This window comes from Camelus bactrianus, chromosome 14 (genome assembly GCF_048773025.1).
Source record: "Camelus bactrianus isolate YW-2024 breed Bactrian camel chromosome 14, ASM4877302v1, whole genome shotgun sequence".
Classification (NCBI taxonomy): Eukaryota; Metazoa; Chordata; class Mammalia; order Artiodactyla; family Camelidae; genus Camelus; species Camelus bactrianus.
The window spans coordinates 28593752-28614584 of NC_133552.1; the positions used below are offsets into that span (position 1 = coordinate 28593752).

General features: G+C 37.3%; 1 protein-coding gene and 1 long non-coding RNA gene across 2 annotated transcripts in view; one reads left to right on the top strand and one right to left on the bottom strand.

Moving 5' to 3' along the window:
• Positions 1-3041: 3041 nt before the first annotated feature.
• On the bottom strand, positions 3042-8950 carry PCDH20 (protocadherin 20). Its single transcript, XM_010949410.3, has 2 exons — positions 8216-8950; positions 3042-7142 (listed from the first exon to the last, which is right to left on the bottom strand). The coding sequence occupies exons 1-2, from the start codon at positions 8345-8347 to the stop codon at positions 4419-4421; spliced, it is 2856 nt and encodes a 951-aa protein (XP_010947712.2). The 5' UTR covers positions 8348-8950; the 3' UTR covers positions 3042-4418.
• The window catches only part of LOC141579764 (uncharacterized), a 42406-nt gene continuing 30499 nt past the window's right edge, over positions 8927-20833 (top strand). Inside the window, exons 1-2 of the long non-coding RNA XR_012511725.1 lie at positions 8927-9065; positions 15590-15660. This is a non-coding gene — a long non-coding RNA (uncharacterized LOC141579764). The remainder of the gene's footprint in view (positions 9066-15589; positions 15661-20833) is intronic.

Genomic DNA, 20833 nt, shown 5'->3' on the forward strand with positions numbered 1-20833 from the left:
TTTCTTTATCAGCCATAAATTATTTACATATTATATTCCACAATATAATATAGCTCTTTCATATTGCCTGGTTTAAGGCCCCATCTTTTACTTGAATTGTCACTACTCCTTCTAACCAGTCTCCAGTCTTCTTCATCACAAGCTCCACACATGGCCAAAGTGATCTTTTTAAAAACAGACGTTCCCTGGTCAAAACCCTTAAAATTCTCATCACCTTTGGGATAAAATGGTAACCTCCAAGTATGACAGCCTCCAAGCATGAGTCCCTTCACTACTTGCAGCACATGCAATGTCCAAGCTCATTGTTAAGCTTTTTCATTCCCTTCATCCCTTTGGCCAAGAAGAATGGTAACATTTGTGCTTCTTTAGTCATGACATGCTCACTTGTACATGTGTACCTTGCACATTGGCCCCTCTTCCTTAAATACCCTTCTTTCTCCTTCTGGCCACTTTCCCCTAGCTAACTTCTCCTTTTCTATACTCAGGTTAGACATAATCTTCTCTAAGAGGGCCCACGTTAGAAATTGTCTCCTTTAGGAAGCTTTCTCCAAGACTTTACAAGATTGGGTTAGGTTCTGTTCACTTGGCATCCTGGGAATAGGCATTTATCCCACAAAATGTTTTGAAATTGAAGGTTTTCTTATTGACATTCTGCACCATAATCTAAAGTCATCAAGGGACTGTACCTTGTTTCCAGTTAAATCCATGGAAATTAAGAGTACCGAAATAAATACATATGGAATGAAAGACTGAATGATTTCTTTTTTTAATCATTACAAAATTCTTCCTAAGTCTTAAATTCCTTCTTGACATTAGTGGATTAAGTCATTCAATTTTGTTTTATACCCTTGAAGGAGTACAGTCCCAGTTTAGAGTTTTATCAGAGAAAAAAAATACTGCATTTTTAAGTACAATTACATATATTGAGTGACATTAAAAATGATTATAGACTGTATGTGTGTAAGTATATATCATCTGTGGAATACACATGATCTTATCAGAAACAGAAGTAAGCAAAAAAAATATGGTGGGTCTCTTTGCTCAGGAATCACTAATTTTTTAACTGATGTTTTCTTTCTTGAGTCTATTTGTGTAACTGTCAATTCTCTTCCCTTCAGTAAATATTTGTTAACAATTCACACCATAAAGGCACATTGCTAGGCAAAGATTGCACAAGTCAGCAAAATATTATTTACTAGCAATTGACTGCTTTCTTGCAGTGAGGAAATCTACATTAAAGAAAATCCTAAGGTATCCATGTTTCTGGCCTCTGGGAGCTGAGGCTGCCTAACAAGTTGAAGGGCACCATATGTTCAGTGCTGTCTTTTCATTACATTCTTCATTGTCTGCCAAAGGTCAGGACCCCAGAGCCCTCACCTTACCGAGGAGAAATTGGAACCTGAGTCTCACTAAGCTCAGGAGAGGGTTCAATAATTCTTCTTCTTTCTGTTGTCAATTGAGATTTGTTCTAGAAGCACAAATTAGAATCCTCATGAGAGAGATTACGGCAATGGTATTAGATATCATGTCAGCTTCATACCATCCCTCATATTGCTTCAGTGATGTTATTTCACAGGAAAGATCACGCCTAGTGTTTTCCTAAAACATGTGCAAAGCACCTCTAAAAACAAAGGATCTGGATTTTATTTTTAATACACTCATACTATAAAATTGTTTTAAAAGAATCATTTCTTTTTCCTTTTCTTTTAACTACCACTGATAGAAACATAACTACCAAGAAAACAAAAATTTAAAAATAAGGTCAGGGAATCTAATGGGTCAAGTAATGTAAATTGTTTGTTTTTCCCTTGTAGCTGACATTGCTATGTTGGTTTCAAATTCCCCAATCCTAATTAACCATTTTCTCTGTAGTATAAGAATGGATTTGGCAGTGCAAAGATCAGAGCAATCTCTTCTTCATTAAATTGGGGAAAGAGGACTCGCTGGTTCTCAAACTGTTAAATGGATATTAGGGTTTTTAATGAATGGAACGTTTATTTTTGTGCCAGCTCAACTAACAACATTGACATGATTAGCATACATTTTGGCATCCATTCTAGCACAAGGTGTTAGTAAAAAAGGGGCTTTTATCTTTGAGCTTAATTTATTTTCACTTTCCTTGTTATAAATGTTTTTAATGTGAATGAGATGTTTTTGTCAAGGAAATCTTGGCACAAGAAATTATTCAGAAATGCGTCCTTTTATTAATGTTACAGACATTTTTCATGCTGGAGATGAAGTCCATACCCCCAAACACATGAACCTTCTTCAAATTTAGAAATGGTGATTAAAACACTGCATTTGTGGAGGACCATTTTTTTTTTTAATGGTGCTACTTGTTTCACATATAGTTCTTTCCTTTAAAAGAGAGAAATAAGATATAAAAATGACTGGTGGAGGATGGTTTCCTTCATTGCTCTATGTCAATTATAAATGAAAAGTTTTGGGGGCTAAATGATCTTAGTTTCTTAGCTCAGGTGCCTCTCATACAAAAGGAATTTCTGATAAAAATATATTTCATTTTTGTAACAAACACTACTGCTTCATATGCTTTTATTTATTTAAATTGTCAAGTTGATTAAAACAAGAAAAATGACTTAATACATATTCAAAAGGTCTTGGGTTTTTGTATTCAATTCTTTTTTCTCAATGTATTTTTATTTTAAAATTCATTGAAAACACTTGTAACACAGCTAACAGAGGATTTGCTATATGTAATAAAATGAGTGTTTATAATTGAGTCTAAGTTGATAATAAATTAATATGCATGCACAGATGCATGGGTATAAATTTCCATGTGAACTATCAAACACATAGGCATACCTCTTTCTATTATATATATGTCTATAACTACACACATATTTAATAGTTTACCCAATATTTAATTGAGTAATGAATTAGTTTAATATAAACTTTAGCATAACAGAATATTTACAATTTACCCACATTTACCTCTAAAAGCAAACAAATGCCATTAACAGGCACTTCAGTGAAAGAACAAGCCCATGTTCAAATATAAAATGGTAAAGATGAGAAAGAAATTATGAAAATATATACCTTTAATTTGCAGACATATAAACACTTTTGGTACAGTACAGACACATGATGCCAAAAAGTAGAATGATCCAGTTTAAGTTTTACACTTACTCTTTGTTTACAGAAATAATTTTGCTATAGTTCTCATATAAAATAAAACTGCCAGCTCACACAATTAAGTGAAGGTAATCAATCACTGATGAACTAGCTTGCTTCACTGCAAAGGGTTCCATAAAAGCTAAATTATCAAAGAAATCTGCTGCTGGGCTGACGAATAAACTCTTGGCCCTAATCCAAAGCCGAAGAAAGGAAGCCAGAAACGTAGCCAACAAACCTAAACACCAACAAAAAGATAAATATAACTTTCATGTAAAAGGTCCAGCTAAAACAACCAGTAGTGTCCACCAGCTTCTTGAATAATTTTGGTTTACTATTATTTTGTCTTTTCTTATGTAATGGATGAGTTTAAGCATATACAAATCTAATATATAACCCAAGTATAAAGTTCTATTAACAAGTTGTGAAAGCATCAAAATGTCATGAACACCTATGAAGCAACTAAGGATTGAAAAATATCTTTGCTTCTGGCTACTTTTCTTGGACACAATTTCTAATTACATTTTCTGTAAGAAAGACTATATATTTCCCCCCATAATAATAGCAAGTGCAGTGGATAAAGCAAACAGAAAGCAATTGGAGTACAGAGAAAGTGAGATGCTCTTCATCAGGTCAGATCTTTAACACAGGCAAAGATTCTATCCTCGCTAAAGAAGAATTGTGTTTCTTTGTGATGCCTTCTATTTCAAATCATACACGATGTACTTGTTAGGTGATAAACATTCTGTTTACAAATGCATTTCTTTTCTTTTTTTATCATACATTTAAGTGGGGTGAAATTCCATCTACTTTTAATTTCATCTTTGTTAAATGTTAAAAATAATATATTTAAAATATACTCTTTCATTAACTTCATGTACAATTGTCATGTACAATACCTCAAAACAGTTCCCTGCAAAGGAGCAGCTGATGCCCTCTTGTGGTTAAAGGACTTTTCAGACAAAAAAATGCGATGTACCATTTTCTTACCTTACTCCCAGGTTTTAACAGTCATCTGCTTTATGTATGAAAGCTGCAAATCATGTCCAAGCTTTTTTTTTTAATTACAGTTCGATAGCTATTAGTACTTATTTTCATTAAAAAATGCTGTACACATTTTATAACCTCTGATTTTGAATTTAAAAACCTGTAAACAGCTATTTACAGTATAGTACACATTATAAATTTGTCGTCCTTCATTGGAACTGCCACCTGTCTTGCTTGGGTGGTGAAAGTCTCCCCAAAGCCAGTTAAAAGATCTCTGTTTTAACATCCCCAGTGAAATATCAAATATTAGAAATATCCATTGGTTTCCTCTCTCTCACATTCAAGTCAATTTTTCCTTTTAATGGAATTTGTACTTCCAAATTTTCATCCTCCCTATGATGCGTCTTCCCTCTCCTTAAACAGATGTATATGCCCATCCCTGTTACAAGAGTGATAGAACCCAAGCTTATTACAGACAGAGCTACTAATGTGGGCATGCAAGACCCAGGTTCAACTTTCCTATGAGTCGGTTCGATTGAGATCTGCGGTTGTTTCTCCTCTATATTAATTTCTGATTCTTTTCTTAAAAGACTCTCAATGTAGCTCTCATTACTGACTGTGTCATTGACAAACAGGTTCACCATGACTGTGGAATGGAGAGGTTCAGGATAACCATGATCACTCACTTTTACCAGCAAGCGGTGGAGCCCATAGTCTGTTTGCATCAATGCCTCTTCCAAAGTAATGTTGCCCGTTTTAGGGTCAATCCTAAAGGACTCAGGCCTAGGACCTCTTCTCCCTATGATGCTGTAAGCTATGACGGCATTCATGCCTGTGTCTTTGTCAACTGCATAGACCTCTGTAACTGGGGAGCCAGGGAGAGTAGAGGGTAGTACCAAAAGGTAGGACATGTTAGACTGAGGAAATAAAACAAGAGGAGGGTTATCATTGATATCTAGAAGGAGAATTGTGATTTTTGCAGTGGAGGAGAGGGGAGGCTCACCCCCATCAACAGCTTCAACCCACAAAGTATAGGAGCTCTGCTGCTCTCTGTCCAAGGAGACTTTAGCTCTCAGCATGCCCTTTCCTGTGTCTATGACAAAAATATCGCTCTGGTTCACCATGGAGAGGGCGACCCATCCATTCTGCCCAGCATCGGCATCTGTTACACTAATTACTCCAATCTCACCATATCCTGGAAAGTTCTCTGGTACAAAGAAGCTGAAGTCCTTGTTGATGAACCTAGGGCTATTGTCATTTTTATCCAGCACTGTGATAGCCACGGTGGCTACCGATTCTCTGGGCGGCTTCCCAGAGTCAACAGCTCTGACGGTGTACCTGTACTTTTCCTTCTCTTCTCGGTCCAGCTGAGTAGAAACTGTCAGAATTCCTGTGACACTGTCTAAGGAAAAATATGACGGAGCATCAGGTCCCAGAAAATATGAAACTTGGCCTCTCTCTCCACTGTCAGCATCTGTAGCATCTAGCTTGGTCAAAAAGGCATTGGGTGCATTGTTTTCTTCAATGGTTAATTCTACCAAGGGTTGAAGGAAAACAGGAGCATTATCATTATCATCTAAAAGTTGCACTTTAATAATTTTTTTGACATGAAATCCCTCAGAGTTCCAGGCTACCACAGCTATCTCATAGAACTGCTGGAGCTCATAATCCAAAGGCTTTGTGGTTTCTAGCAAATATTCATTATTGTATGGTTTGTAGGGTGATAACCTGAATGGTCCTTCACCCTCCAGGTAGCAGTTCACCTTGTATTTACCTTCCGGATCTCTTATGGTGAAGAATGCAATTGGAGTGTTAACAGGTTCCAGTTCTTTCAGGTAAACGATACCATCGATCTCATTTGCTATATAACGAGGGACAATTTCAGGTGGTCTGAAAATGACTTTGATAATGGTCACCAGGGCAGTGATCACGGCAGGGATGCAACCTGGCCCATTAGCAAGGATGGTGAGCTTGTGTGTTTGCAGAACACTTCCTCCAATTTTACTGAACAGTTTAATGACTCCAGAGGTTTCATCCAGATGGAATAAATCCTTGGATGCCAGTGGAACTTTCTGGCTATAAGAGTAGGTAATCTGAGCATTGTTTCCCAAGTCTCTATCCACAGCCTGGACAGCTGCAATAGGTGTGCCCACTGTAGCATTCCCATACACAGTGACATTAATCTGTGAGTCTGTGAAGAGAGGGCAATTGTCATTAATGTCACTTATACCAATGGTGAGGGTGGCGCTGCCCAACAGTGGTGGAGACCCACCATCCTCAGCTATGATGATGCTCACATACTGGTCCTGGGTCTCCCTGTCCAACAGTCCCATGACAATTAGGTATGGGGTGCGCTCCCCATTCTCATTCTCCTCCACGTCCAGAGTGAACATACGATGATAGTCTAGTAGGCGGTAGGTCTGAACCCCGTTAGTGCCTATATCTGGGTCCATGGCAGGATGTTCTATGGCCAGCCGGGTGTTTACAGGTGCATTTTCTGGGACCCAAACCGATATTTGGGAAACAGGGAACTGCGGGGCATTGTCATTGATGTCCCGGATAGCGATTTTCACCTTCACAAACCTAAAGTATTCCTGAGGCAGGACCAGTACATCCAGAAGCAAAAGACAAGAGTCAGCGGAAGGTGAAGAGGAGATGGAAATGCTGCCACCCCAGGCAGCCCCTCCACCCCCTTCAAGACACAGCTCCTCCCGGTCAATTTCCTGGGCAGAAGTGTGCAGCTCCCCAGAGCGGTTGTCTAGGGTCACATACTGGCCACTCAGTCCCTGGGAGGCCAGGCTGAAGGAGAGAGGGGGGTTCAGCTCAGTCCCGCTGTGTTCTGTAGGCTGCGACTGCGGGTCCCGGCTCCCCGCGCGGGGCAAGAGCCGCAGGTCCTCCGCCAGGCTGCCGATGAGCACCCCGGCGGGCAGTCCTTCGTTCAGGCTGTACAGAAGCTCCGTGGCCCGGCTGTAACTCGCCAGGCAATTGAAGGGTCCCACGAAGAGGAAAAACAGAAGCAGACGCTGAACGGGTGAGGGGGGCGGGGAGGGAGGAGAGAAGGCTTGTTACACACAGGGAAACAGAGAGCTTGGAGTCAGAAACCCCGTGCGCATCCCCATTCCCCAGAGACAAACCTGGTCAGAATGCGGTGAAGAGGAAACTTGCTGCAAAGGAATGATCTATGGAGCAATACTGCCTCCAAAACTTAATTTTTCTGTTCACATTCTACACCCTCTCTACACACACACACACACACACACACACACACACACACACACACAGACGCACACCCTCCGCAGGGCTCCCCATCACCATCTCACTCAGTTACCATTCCAAATCCCAAACCATAAAACAGCCCTGTAAGTTCACACCAGAGTAGAGAGGGCTGCACAACGCGACAGGGAAACCACCAGGGTAGTTCCTGGGCAGAGCGGGAGCTGGTAGTGGAGAGGACTGAGATGTGGGTACCTTATTTCCCACTGAAATGTTTCTACCACTAAGGTCCCCAGAACGCGAAATGTGTTAACATCCTTTGCTATGAGACGGATAACAACAATATCAATAATAATAATAACAACAACAATAATAGCATGGACCCCTACCCCATTAAATAAACACGTGAGGTCAGAATAATTGTTTTACATTTTAGCACTTATCTAAAATCAAATCGAAAGGATCTGAACCTCCACCCCCTACCAAGCTCTCTGTAACACCCCTCCCTTAGGGAAAGAGAAGTAAACGCGAAAAATGATTACGCAAAAACAATTTGTCAATTGCAGGAGACAGTCATAGCCAGATGCCCGCCGCAAGAAACAATCTCCGTATCCCTTTATCTTAAAGCCAGTTGAGCACACCCCCAACCCCCTCCACCTTATCTGCCTACATTTCTGATTCAGAAAGTTCTTCTCACGACCCAAGGACTTGCCTATTCCTAGCTAAAATGAAGACACTATCCCAAACTCCCTTTCCACCCCCTCAACCTACCAGTGAAGTTTGGATTAAGGTAAAAGGTTTGAAACAATGATCAAGGAGTGGAAACTGCCCCACAGTACTGCAACTTGTCCGGACCGTGGGGCTCCTGGACGCCAACCCTTACCGGCAGGTTTCTGTAGCTGAAGCTGCTCCTGGGACGACTTAGACGCCCCATATCCAGGCGCGGGTGCCAGGTCGCCGGGCGCCAGCTCACTGCCAGGGCCGACGAGCTGCGCGCATCCCCTCGGCCGCGCATTCCCGGGGAGGCTGCAGTCGGCGCGCTCCTGACGGGAGGGCGGCAGGAGACACTCCTCTGTGCATGCAAATCACTGGGGAACTTCAGCCAATAGTCACTGGCTCGTCAATTAAGGACAGCGGCTCAAGGGGGGCAGAAAGGCGAGGGGGCACCGGGGTACGGTCATGGCTTCCTGCCCCGGACGCGGGTAAACCCAGACCCCGCCGGAGGAGGCGGAATGGGGGACTTGCATCTGACCACTGCGATGAGGCGCCACCCGGTCGGGCTCCAAGGCGCGCGCCCACCAGTCTCCCTTGTAGCCACACCAGTCACAAACCAAGTCCACAGGCTGCGAGCGTGAGAGGGAGAATTAGAATAAATAAATAAGCCTGCATTTATATCTGAAAAGAGAGGGAGAGGAAGTCGACGCTACAGAGCGATCACGGGCGCGATCCCCAAACGCCTGCTTTGCCACCAGTTTTTCCGAGAGACTTGGATCCAGCAGCGTTTGCACAGAAAAAGAAAATCCACTTTCTCTGCGGAGGGAAGGAATTTCAAACTCTTTGTAAGGCTGCCTGAACCGGAAAAGCAAATATATGAAGTCGGTGAAGGTTTCGACATCCTTTAATTTTGAAGCGTCGCTGTTGGCGGTGGCAGAGCTTCTGCCAGTTTCCTAGTTGCAGGCTCAAGTGTCTCTGGGTGACTGCCTGGTGGTCTTTAAAGGCAGCTACTTGCTAAGGTAAAGAGCTGAGGCAGAGTGGAAATGATTGCGCGGTAAAATGAGTGGTTTTGCCTGCAAGTGATTCTACCGTATTTCTCTAAGGGTTGCTTTTTTTTTTAAGGGCACTCACTGAAGCCTAGGTTTAAAAAAAAATGGTTACTTTTCAAGTTATTACGTTTTTTTTTCCCCCTTGGAATGCTTACTGGGAAAATTATTTCTTTAGAAAGGAATCCTGGAGGAGTGTGGTGCAAAATGCTAGGATATCCCCTCTGGCTCAGACGCTAAATTTGACATTTGACATGTTTCTTCCTTTATAAAAATCAGAGCTGGTGAGAGACTCCAGTGCATTAAGATTGTGAAATACTTTTTGATCTGCAGGGTGCCATGTAAGTAATGGAAAAGACCATTGGCCTTTCCCTGAGTAGACATATCTCTTCATCACTAGGTTTCCATATATCCTGTGCACTGCCCTGAACATAAAATCCTCCCGGCTGAGTAACTAGTGACTGCGCCTGGAACAGAAAAGTCCTCTTCTTGGGTCACAGAAAGATCTGACATCTCTGTGCTTTCCATTGGAACCACTTCAATTTTCTTCTTCTACTGTATGCTAACTAGAATATAAGTTGCTTAGCTGAGCTAATTGGTTTGCTTCTGACCCTTCCTATTTCCCCCCCATCCTCACTAATCCTAGAGACACAGCATGCTACCTATTGACAAAACACTGCATCAAAATAACTGGTGTGTGTAACAGCTTCTTATTGCACAAATGGGGCTATACATGGAGATCACAAGCAAAATACTCTGTATACATCTGGCTTATAAAATTAGCTCATTTAAGCTCCATAGAGTGAAATTGGAATACTAATGCAGTGGTAAACACACAGAGGGACATGTATATGTAGGTGTAAGGCCATTACACAGGAAACAAAACACAGTCAGGGAACTATGATCTGCCTCTCTTTACTGCGTCAGCTGCTTCTACTACTCTACTGCTGAACTTTTACCATAACTGGTAAATAATTACTTTGGGATCTGTAGTTGAAACATATCTGACTCCAAAAATCAGTATCAAGCTGCTTCTGAAATGTGTTTTATTTATGTCTTCCCACAATATCTACAGCGTCTGGAAGTTTGGGGCACAAGGCCAGAATTAGGCAATTCACTGATGGTCAGAATACATACAGGTTAGACCCACAATCTGAATTAATTCTACAGCAATACAGTTAGCAACAGTGGTAGACTATATATCTATCCCCTTACAGCTCTCTCCCTTTCCAACTCACCTTCTGTTTTGGTGAAAATATAGGAATTTCTTTCCTTAGTTTGTCCTTTGTTTACAAGGATACTGCACAGGAACTAGCATTTATGAAGACAATCCATTTGAAGTGACATCACCTCTTTGTAATTACTTTCTGGATTGTCCAAAATTTCCCTGGACTCTTCAGCTCCTTCTTTCTCCACTTTGCAATGGATGCACCATTTTTGGGTATCCCTATATCCCATCCCGGAAGAATCTCAACTTCTGGTCATTTCATCCAGCTGCTTTGTATGAAAAGGATTATTACTCCTCCTCCCCTTCATTAAGTTGGCAAGAAATTAAATCTATGAATTCAGCAATGATTTTTTCTAGAGTGTAAAAGCTATGCCCATATGAACTATATGTAAATTGAGACACAGAAATTAAATATCCTGGAGATAGAATTTGGACCAACAATAATAACCTTTGTTGCTTTAAGTTACTGTGATGATTGCACCCTGCATGGAGTTTTGTCTTCAAGGCCAGCACAATTTGAGGTAATGTCTTACATGTCACATTCCAAACTGTTAACTGAGCCAATCATTATTATCTTTTCTGTTTGAAGGTCTAAGCAGAGATTTCATGCAGGTGTACATTGTAATTGGGTGTTTAAAAAAAAAAAAAAAAGACCAAATACTCCTCTTTCTTCTCCTGCACCTTCTTTCTGGGCACTGTGAAATCACCCCCAAACTCCTATTCCTTATGATGCCAGCCCTGTGACCTACCATCTGGTGTCACATATTTCTTTCTAAAGACGACTTAGAGAGCTTCTAAGCTATTAGTCCCTTGATAATAATACTTATGAACTTCTCAGATATCCTAATTCCTCTGGGCCTGCTTCCCAGGTGTTTTGTAAAAATCAGTCTAGAAGAATAGCTAGATTATAAACCTCCTAAGCTTATTTTTTCTATAGACAAGGGAAACAATGTGATATAATAGACGGTACACTAAACGGCCAGGGGATTCAGATGTCCTTCTCTGGGTTGTTGCTAAGTTACTTTGTGACTTTGGACAAGTCATCAGAACTCTCTGTTTCAATTTCCTATAAAAACACCCACACTCATTACATGCACATAGATGAGGGAAATTGCTTACCTCACATCTGTTGTTAATAGACACTAATTAATGATACACAGGTTAATTTGATCATTATTTACTGCATTATATCACTGATGGTTAATAATGCTTTTTATTTACTGCAAGCCTTCTCTTGTAGTTTTAACTCTTTATGAAGCTGTGAGCACGCAAATGTCTATCAAACTTTGTACAATTAGCAAGCATACCCTAAAATTTTTAAAATTTTGAAGTACTATGCTTTCCATATAGCTTTTGTTTGTGTTTTTCAATTAATTCTGTACCATTTAAAGTATTTTAATAACAGTATGCTACTCACAAAGTTTCATGTGAGTAATATATATATACAGATATTTAAATTTATTTTGAACCATAGTCCTATAAATATTCTGGTTAATTCAAGATTGTAAATAAATACAAACTCAGAATATGACCTTATTTTGATTATTTTATATTTTGCTTGTTAATATATGAAATTAGCAGTCCCGTTAGATGACTTAAAATATGTGTGAGTATATATATAATGTATATATTACATATGTATGTATGTAAATGTAAATAGTACAATATATAGGACACAAAATATCATATGAATATAATATAATAATTATAAATATGTAATTAAATATGTTTATATATATACATTTTAAGAATATATTATTTCAAAAATATATAATTTATACATATAAACATATTATGCATTTGTAAATACGTGTGTGTGTGTGTATATATATATATATATATATATATATATATATATATATATATATATATTTTCTGATCCCATAATCAAGGTTGAGGGATGATCACATTTTTAAAACCACTAATATATTTGAGAAATAATAAAGCACTTACTGAGTGTAGTTATGTTCTGAACATACTACTGGGGCCTTTACATGTTTATTTACTTAATCCTTACAACAGTTTTATAATATAGATATTACTGTATCAATTTTACAGATATAGATTACACATTTATCAGTGTCTATTCCAACTGGAACCCAGTCTGTAGCCTCCAAAGCACATGATCTTTCTGCACTGGTACACCTGTCTCACCTGAATGGGTGGATCTAGGGCCTGTTTATATACATTTAAATGGCCTTCAAGTCATCAAATACTTATCACTCACTTACAATAAGAAAAACATTATCATAGACATGGATGTGCTGTATGAGGCCTTTTTGAAGAAAACCTCTGTTAGTCAGTTTCTGTTTCCTAAACACATACATATACATAGACACAAACTTCTCTGTTTGTCTAGCTTAGATCATCTCACAGCTTATAGACTTAAAATACACTATGAATGTATATGATACCTATGTGTATACTTGAAAGTATTGCAAGGTTCTAAGTTTTTTCATGGGTCACCTAGTTAGCCCTCATTCTATGTATTAGCTGAGAGCAAGAGAGATGACCCATAGCTAATGCAAATCCTCAAAATACTCCTATTTCTTAAAATAGTAGTAGATTTCTGCCTCAGGATTATCTCCAATATTAGAGGATAACTTAGAAAAATAGCATTTTTTAGAACTACCTATTATTTCCCAAAGCCTTTCTATTAAACATTGCCAGAAATGCCAGTTAATAACTTTATTTTATATTATCTTATTAATTCTTCAAGTTTATAAAATTTTTTTAAGAAACAACTGATTTGAGTAAATTATTGTTCAGGTATATCAGACAAACTTCAAAAAAATCCTATTGCATATTCCCTACAAAACTCAGAAATTGTGAGACTAATAGAAAATCAGCACTTTTGTTCTTTTGCTAGACAAGCTGGATAGTTAGCTAAGAAAATAAATATACATTTATATTACTTGTATGAAAAGGGTGCAAATAAGCTGATTTACAAGACTACAAACTTGTATTCTAAAACATTCATCACTGCACTGTGAAACTTACAAATGCAACTTTTCTAAGAGTTATTCTATTCTGACTGGTACTTTTCTTTTTTAGAAAACTTTTTGTAAATAGATTTCACATATCTCCTCTTTCTCCATGTATTCCAAGAGGAATGGATATAAGAGGGTTGAACTGTCCTTTTATTTTCAGAACTCAATTAGCATCACTTAAATGGGGATAAGAATAGCTGGGTGAAGTCATCCAAAAAACTCCAGGCCTAATTTTAGCTCACATTTTCAACTTTCTCTCCTTACCCTCAAAATAAATTTTAAAAGTCATGTTTGACTCATTTAAATTTCACATTCTTCCTTCTCACTTCTGGTAGAGGTGATAATGAGCAGTGAAATCATCAAAAGAAAGGTAGTAGGATTGAGGAAGAGACAAAATAAAGAGCATGGAGAATCCACAAAGCGGATCAGCAGTCGCTGAATAATGAACAGTTAACCAAATGCAGTTTATTGATGGTATCTATATGCCTTGCTCCCTGGAGTCAGTCCCTGGGAGACTTGAAAGAAGGGAGAGGCATGGGCTGTGCAGAGAATAAAGCAATTGTGAAGCCTATATATTAGCATAGAAATTAGGTCAGGGACAAAACAAATCCATCGAAGGAGAGAAATCATTTTAGATTTCATTTTAGGGCACTGATCCTGTGCCCTGTATACTTCAGAAACCTATTCTTCATTCTCAAAGACTGAAGTGTTACACCGGGAAAAGTTTAATGAAAGCTGTGCTCAGGTAATGTTTTTACACGGATTGGCCCTTCTCCTGGCTTTATGAAATTAATTTTTATCTGATTCTTTGAATTTCAGGTGGGATTGTAAAACCACATGACTGTTCTGATCTCAAGATACACTGAATTAGTATTGTAGTGTCAGTGAAAGGCTATGCCAATGATGTAAAAGTCAATGTTTCATAGTGGTATACCCATGTCACTGGCTTCTTTCCGGGTACCTATTTAGGATGAGGGTAGAGGTTGCTGACTTCAGTTCATTTACTGCTAACAACTACCAATTATTGAGCACCTAACTTTTGCCAGATGCATAGTGAATGTTCTCTCTAATCTTCACAAGGACCCTGCAAGTGAATGATGGTTTCATTTTAAAGATGAGGAATCTGAAGCTCTCAAAGAGTGATAGATTGCCTGAGGTCACACAGCTGAGAAGTGGCCAAGGTAGGATTAAATAAGGAAAATTTGAGGTAGTTTATTTTAATTTGGTGAATATTTTCTGTGTATTGGGGATAATCTAATATTCACTGAAGTAAGCACATATGTTGAATATTAAATATGTACACATTATAAATGATGCACAGAGTCTGATAGCAATAAAATCATTCAAAATTACCAAACGTGGAAAATTTGAGTAATTATGAAGTTCAATAAAAAGTCCATGCCATATTTATAAAATAACAACTTTTTTCTTTCTTTACTTAGATTGTCAAGAAAAGTAGATTTTGTAAATTCATTTTCATTAATGGTTTAGAATTACATAGCAATAACACACTGATTTGGTGAATGCAGTGTGCTTCCTGAGAAAGAGATCATAAAAGATCCTAAAGGCTTGCAAATTCTTAATCATAGATAATATTGAAATCTGGTCAAGTCAATATCACCTTTATTTAGAATGCAATAATAATAATTATAACTTTTTGTGGAGTGCTCCTCTTTATGTATAAATTTTTCATTAACTAGACTTACGTGGAACATCACTACTAATTGGCTTTTAGTGACAGTTGTATTATTAACTTTATTTTAGATATTCATATGATCTTTTAAGATTTAAAATAACTCAAACAAGTGTAGATAAGTTAAACATAACTAGACTAATATTTATTATTACCCATAATTTAGACTTTGAGCAATTTAGCACTCACATAGACAAGAGAGGAAAGAAAGCTAGAAAGAAGAGATTGAGAGATTTATGTAGAAAGCAAACTTTTTTATATTTTTTCTCGAAATAAAAAGGATTAAAAATTACTTGTATGTGTCACAAGCATGATACATATTCTCTATAGAAACAATTTTTCTTATCCTAAATGTAGATATACATGGTATGCTTTCTTGGAAAATAAAAAGCATTAAAACACAGTTCCTGCTATTTCCATGGCATCACTGCCAAAGTTTCTCTGAGGTGTCATTCCACATCCTCCTTAATACAATAACCAAAGCAGCAGTGACTTTTTTGGCAAAAAGACAGGTTTTCATTGACCACTTACCATTAATCAAAAAATATTGGAAATCTTGAATCACTTTTATGTTTTTCTCCAATAGATTTTGGCAAGCAAAGAGCATATACCTTAGAAGTCATCAGACACTGAAGAATGGCAGAAACAACATAGAAGGTGCTGGACTCTTATTTTTGTTGTTGCTGTTGCATGATTATGGTCCACTTTCTCTGACTCTGTGAAACTACACTTAAATGTGCTTGTACTTTTTATCTCTGACCTATTTTGTCTTTGCTGAATTTCCTCTTCTCACTTTTTAACCATAGGTTCCTCCAAAGTTCTCTTATTTCCTTCTAATCACCCACTGGGGAGCCCTTTCATTATAATTCTAGTCATTTATTTCTACATTTAGGTGTCCCAATGACACTCCTAAAATCCTCAAATTCTACACATTCAAAAATTATCCTGTCACTAGGAGAAGTCATATGGAGCTGAGAATGCCTTTCCCTCAGGTAATAAAATTCCTCCCCTACCAAAATTTTGCTCTTTCATAAAAATGGTCTGTTTGAAGTCAAGAAATCTAACATATGACAATGCTTCTAGCATAAGGCAGAAATGTCCATACTTATAAACATTAACTACTGAAAGGTAGTTCATAACTATTATGAAGGCAGTAATTATCATTACCTTCTGTTGGAGGAAGGCAGACTGAGGTGCATGGATTTGTTTTCACCGTATTAATACAGAGAGGACTGACTATTCCTGGAGCAGAGCAGATGTAGACGTTTGAAGAAATCATATAGCATTCAGAGTACTGTTACCTGAGCAAAGTCTACTGCCTACAAGAGGCTTCTGAGAGTTGAATTAGAATGTTGAGAAAATAACAGCTACCAATTATTAAGCATTCACTGAACTAAGATATATATATATATGCATTTATATATACATATATAGGCATGCATATACATATGTACATACATGTATCTATGTGTGTTGAATATAAATTCTCATAACAGCCCTATCAGATAGGAATTACTATTTCCAATTTGAAAATGGGGAAATTATAGCTTAAAACATTATGTACATTATCCAAGATCACACAGTCAATTTAAAACCTTTCAAGCATTACCTTAATTCAAGCACTATTTTCCTGAGTGTACTAGGCTATGTAGTCGCACTGGCTGAAAAATCTAATTTGGGGAAGGAGGGGAGACAGAGAGTGTCAGCTGAGGGGGGCTGGAGAGGGATTCGAGGTGAGCTGCCCAACTGGAAAAATGTGCAAGGAGCTGACATGGAGCAAAACAGCACTTTATTCTAGTACAACAAGATGGCACACCCCCGGCATGGCACACCTGTCCTTTTTATATATTCTGCCCGCACATGCATATTGTTAATAATGCTGACTCATGCTAGTAGCACATGCGTACATTTACCTCTTACCAGGTGCAAGCTATTGTGCACTTTGGCCTGGGCCCAACGACCTACTCACTTAAGGCTGCCGACAGAGAGTATTTTAAAAATCTCAAGTTTAACTCATATTAACTTAGCCTGACTTTATGCTTCAGTTTTCCCCAAAACAGTCTACTTTACCCTGTTGTCCCAGGGTATTGATAGTGCCCCCTTTCACTCTTTATAATACTGTGGTTTAGCTAATGAAATGTAAGACCAACTTAAAGTAGCCATATTTACAAGATTGGTGCAGAAAAGTCAATGTGCAATGAAAAGATAACTGTTACAAAGACTTTTACACTTGTGTGATGTGGTCAGTACATTCTTTTCTGAGAACAGGTCTAAGTGGGAAGAAAAAGAACTGGGAGAATCAAATTGTAAAATGAATCAAGTGCTTATTCGCATCAGGCTGAGGCTAGGACTGTCCAGCCAGCGGAAATGGAATATCCACAACCATTTGGCTTCTATGATCTCTCCAGTGCCGGTGCATCCAAGCACACTTCCTCTGGGATGCTCATTTTTTTTGTTTCCAAAGCTAGTTGGTCTCTCTGCTGGTGAACATATGCTTTCTTTATAAACATAGATATCTTTATTGGGGTATGGATAATGCTGATAATTGGGAAAAGCACTTTCTGGCTGCTGCTCTGATGTGTATCAGATCAGGGGAGAAGGCATTTTTCCTAATTGAGGAGGCATTTTATTGTAGCCTGTGGAAAAAGGAGACGCATTATGCCTATGAGACTCAGCTCTGTGGTCAGACACACCTGGCTTCAATTCCTCATTCTGCAAGTTACTAGCAGTGTTACCTTGCGCTTTATGAGAATTTTGAAGACTCAATTTTTCCATTTAATAAAAATAGCTTAAAATTTTCAGCACTGACCATTTGCCAGGTACTGTCATAAGAGCATCGCTCATATTAAGAAATTTAATCTTCGTAGCAATCATATATATGAACTAGGTACTGTTACTATTGTTATTTTGACATGAGGCATAAAGGGGCTTTGTACTTTACCTCAGGTTACAGCCAGCAGTGGAGGAACTGAAATAGAAAAGAGCCAAAGTGCCTCCAGAACTGCACTCTTGACTCCTCTGTTCTGTGCTCTGTAAAAAAGGATTAATAGCATTTACCTACTAGTAGCAAGTATTTAAATAATAGAGTGCATTTAAAACATCTATCACAATCGTGGACACAGAGTAAGGTTCAATGCACGCTAGCTGTAAAACCATAAAAATAGTAATTCCATTCTCCTCTTCCTTTCTTCTTCCCATCATTCATTTTCATTCAAGTTAAACCATAATTCTTTTTATTCCCAGCACACTGCATAATTATTGCTTCTTTGCCTGTAATACATGTTCCTTCAATTAAAAATTCCAATATGGTCTGCTACGTTTTTCAAAATATGCTTATTCTTCACAGTCCAGTGTATGTGAATTTCTTTATTTCACTTTTTTGGTGCTTTCATCTACATCAATTTTGATTCCTATGAGTTTTACTGAAGTAGAGATTTTTTCAAATAATTTCTTTATTTTTGTAATAACTTATGAATATTTTGCATGTCTTTACATTTTCTTCTGTATCATTTTTGGACAGAGTAGAATTCACTCATATAGGTGTGGCAGGTAGTATTTCAATATCTTATATGAATTTTTTTTCAGTGAAGCTTCCTTTACCTACATCTCTGTAAACATTCATGATTATTTAGTGTAAGTTGATAGATATAGAATATGTGTTTGAAATGGGAAGTAAAAACTTAAGGTTTCCTAGTTTGGAATATAATATATCCATATAAATACAAATATAATATCTCAATATATTACTGTATAATAATAGATACATATATTACATTTATAATATATCTCATAATGATGTGATATTAAAATCAATAAATATGTCTCAATATTTTTAGGAATATGCAATAATACTTGCAGTGTGTGAAGATACTAATTTTTTTACATAGATATCTTTACTAGATAATGTATTTTTATTTATTTCTCATATAATAGGCCCAAGTAGCATTTATTATTATTTTTACTGGAAGAGTAAAAATTTGGAAGATGGAAGATATTTTTCATTCTGGGGAGAGAATTGATAATTTTACAATTGCTTATTTTTGTATTTATTTATTTACTTTTGGAGAAGGTACTGTGGATTGAACCCAGGACCTTGTGCACGCTAAGCCTGCACTCTACCACTTGAGCTATACCCTCCCCACTACTTACTGCTTTTTTTTTTTCTAATCACTGTTCTCTTTATTTTTTTTTAACATTTTTTATTGATTTATAAGCATTTTACAATGTTGTGTCAAATTCCAGTGTTCAGCACAATTTTTCATTCATGGACATATACACACTCATTGTCACATTTTTTTCTCTGTGAGTTATCATAACATTTTGTGTATATTTCCCTGTGCTATACAGTGTAATCTTGTTTATCTATTCTACAATTTTGAAATCCCAGTCTATCCCTTCCCACCCTCCACCCCCCTGGCTTACTGCTTTTTAAAGTTTGTTATGCAATAAGGGTAGGAGAGCAAATTTGTCTGTCAAATGTTAGGTAAATTTCTTAATTTTTTGCTCTACGTTGACTTCTGTTTCCCCAACTAAATAACAATCTCTTTGTGGATAATGTTTAGCACAGACTGGGCAGATAGCAAATGTTCAATTAGTAATTTTTAAATGGCTAAGGCACTAATCTCTTAGATTTAATTATTTATTAAGTAGTCTAAAATGCCTTTAAGTTTCACTAGCAGCAAGATGATGAATTTCTAGATACAGGAGATTCTATCTATTTATGCTGTATTTGCCATAATTGTATTAATAAGTTATTTTCTTTTAATGGATATAATGATGTGTATTAACATAAATTTTCTTTGACTATAATAGGTATTATTTAGTTCTCTAATGTGAGAATAAACAATTTAATTAATATTTATTTAAATAGACTTAAATGGCAATGTGTCTAACTTTATTGAAGAAATATATTCTTTTTCTCCAAATTAAATATATTGAGAATGTCATATTCTCATTTTTGTCTCAGCTGGAGGACCTTTTAGCATCTAGAGACTGTTGGTCCAGCAAGATCTGCTAACCCACTTGTTTCCTTCCTTGGTCAGTAAATTCTTCACTAGACTTAAGCAAAATGACAATATAAAAATAGTTTGCTCCTCCAGGGAAAATGTTTCTTGTTTTTTTTTTGCTTTTAGTAACAGGTCTTTTCATTTTTGGCTCTAGTTTAAACCATGAGAGAGAGCAATAAATGAGCAACTGAATGGAAATGAGGCTGTTAGAGTTGCTATCCCCACAGAGAAAATGCCTTTAGTTAAGGAGTGACTCTCTTTTACTCTTCCTGTGGTCCATGGTATATTTTACTTATCTGCAAAGTACAGGAAATAATACCTTTCTCTGATGTCATGTGGATTAAGTAAAAAGTATGTCTGTAAAGAGCTTAAATTTCCGAAGCAAAAAAGAAAATCCTTACTTCAGTCCTAGGGTTGGAGATGAATTCCAAGTGGCCTTCAGTTCCAGAGCTTGATAGATGAAGCTATAATCAGAGCATTACAGAATCCTGAGGATATCTTTTGTACTTTCACTATTGTTTTTCTCTGCCCTCCCCAACTTCTCCTTCTTACATAGCTAATATTTCTTTCTGTATAATATAAAAATTTATTGTTTCTAAAAATCAATGGTATCAGTAATAAGTCAGCAACTGGAATATTTCTGTCACCATGAAAATATTCCACATGACAAAAATATTATATATCCTAGTCGAGTTAGTTTAAATTAAAGCAGAATTTGAGACCTTGTTTTGTAATTTGTGGTGATAGGCATTGCAGAAATGTGAACTCACTGCTGGTTAAACCTGGACTTTATGACCAGATGGAATGTTCTAGAATTTAAAATC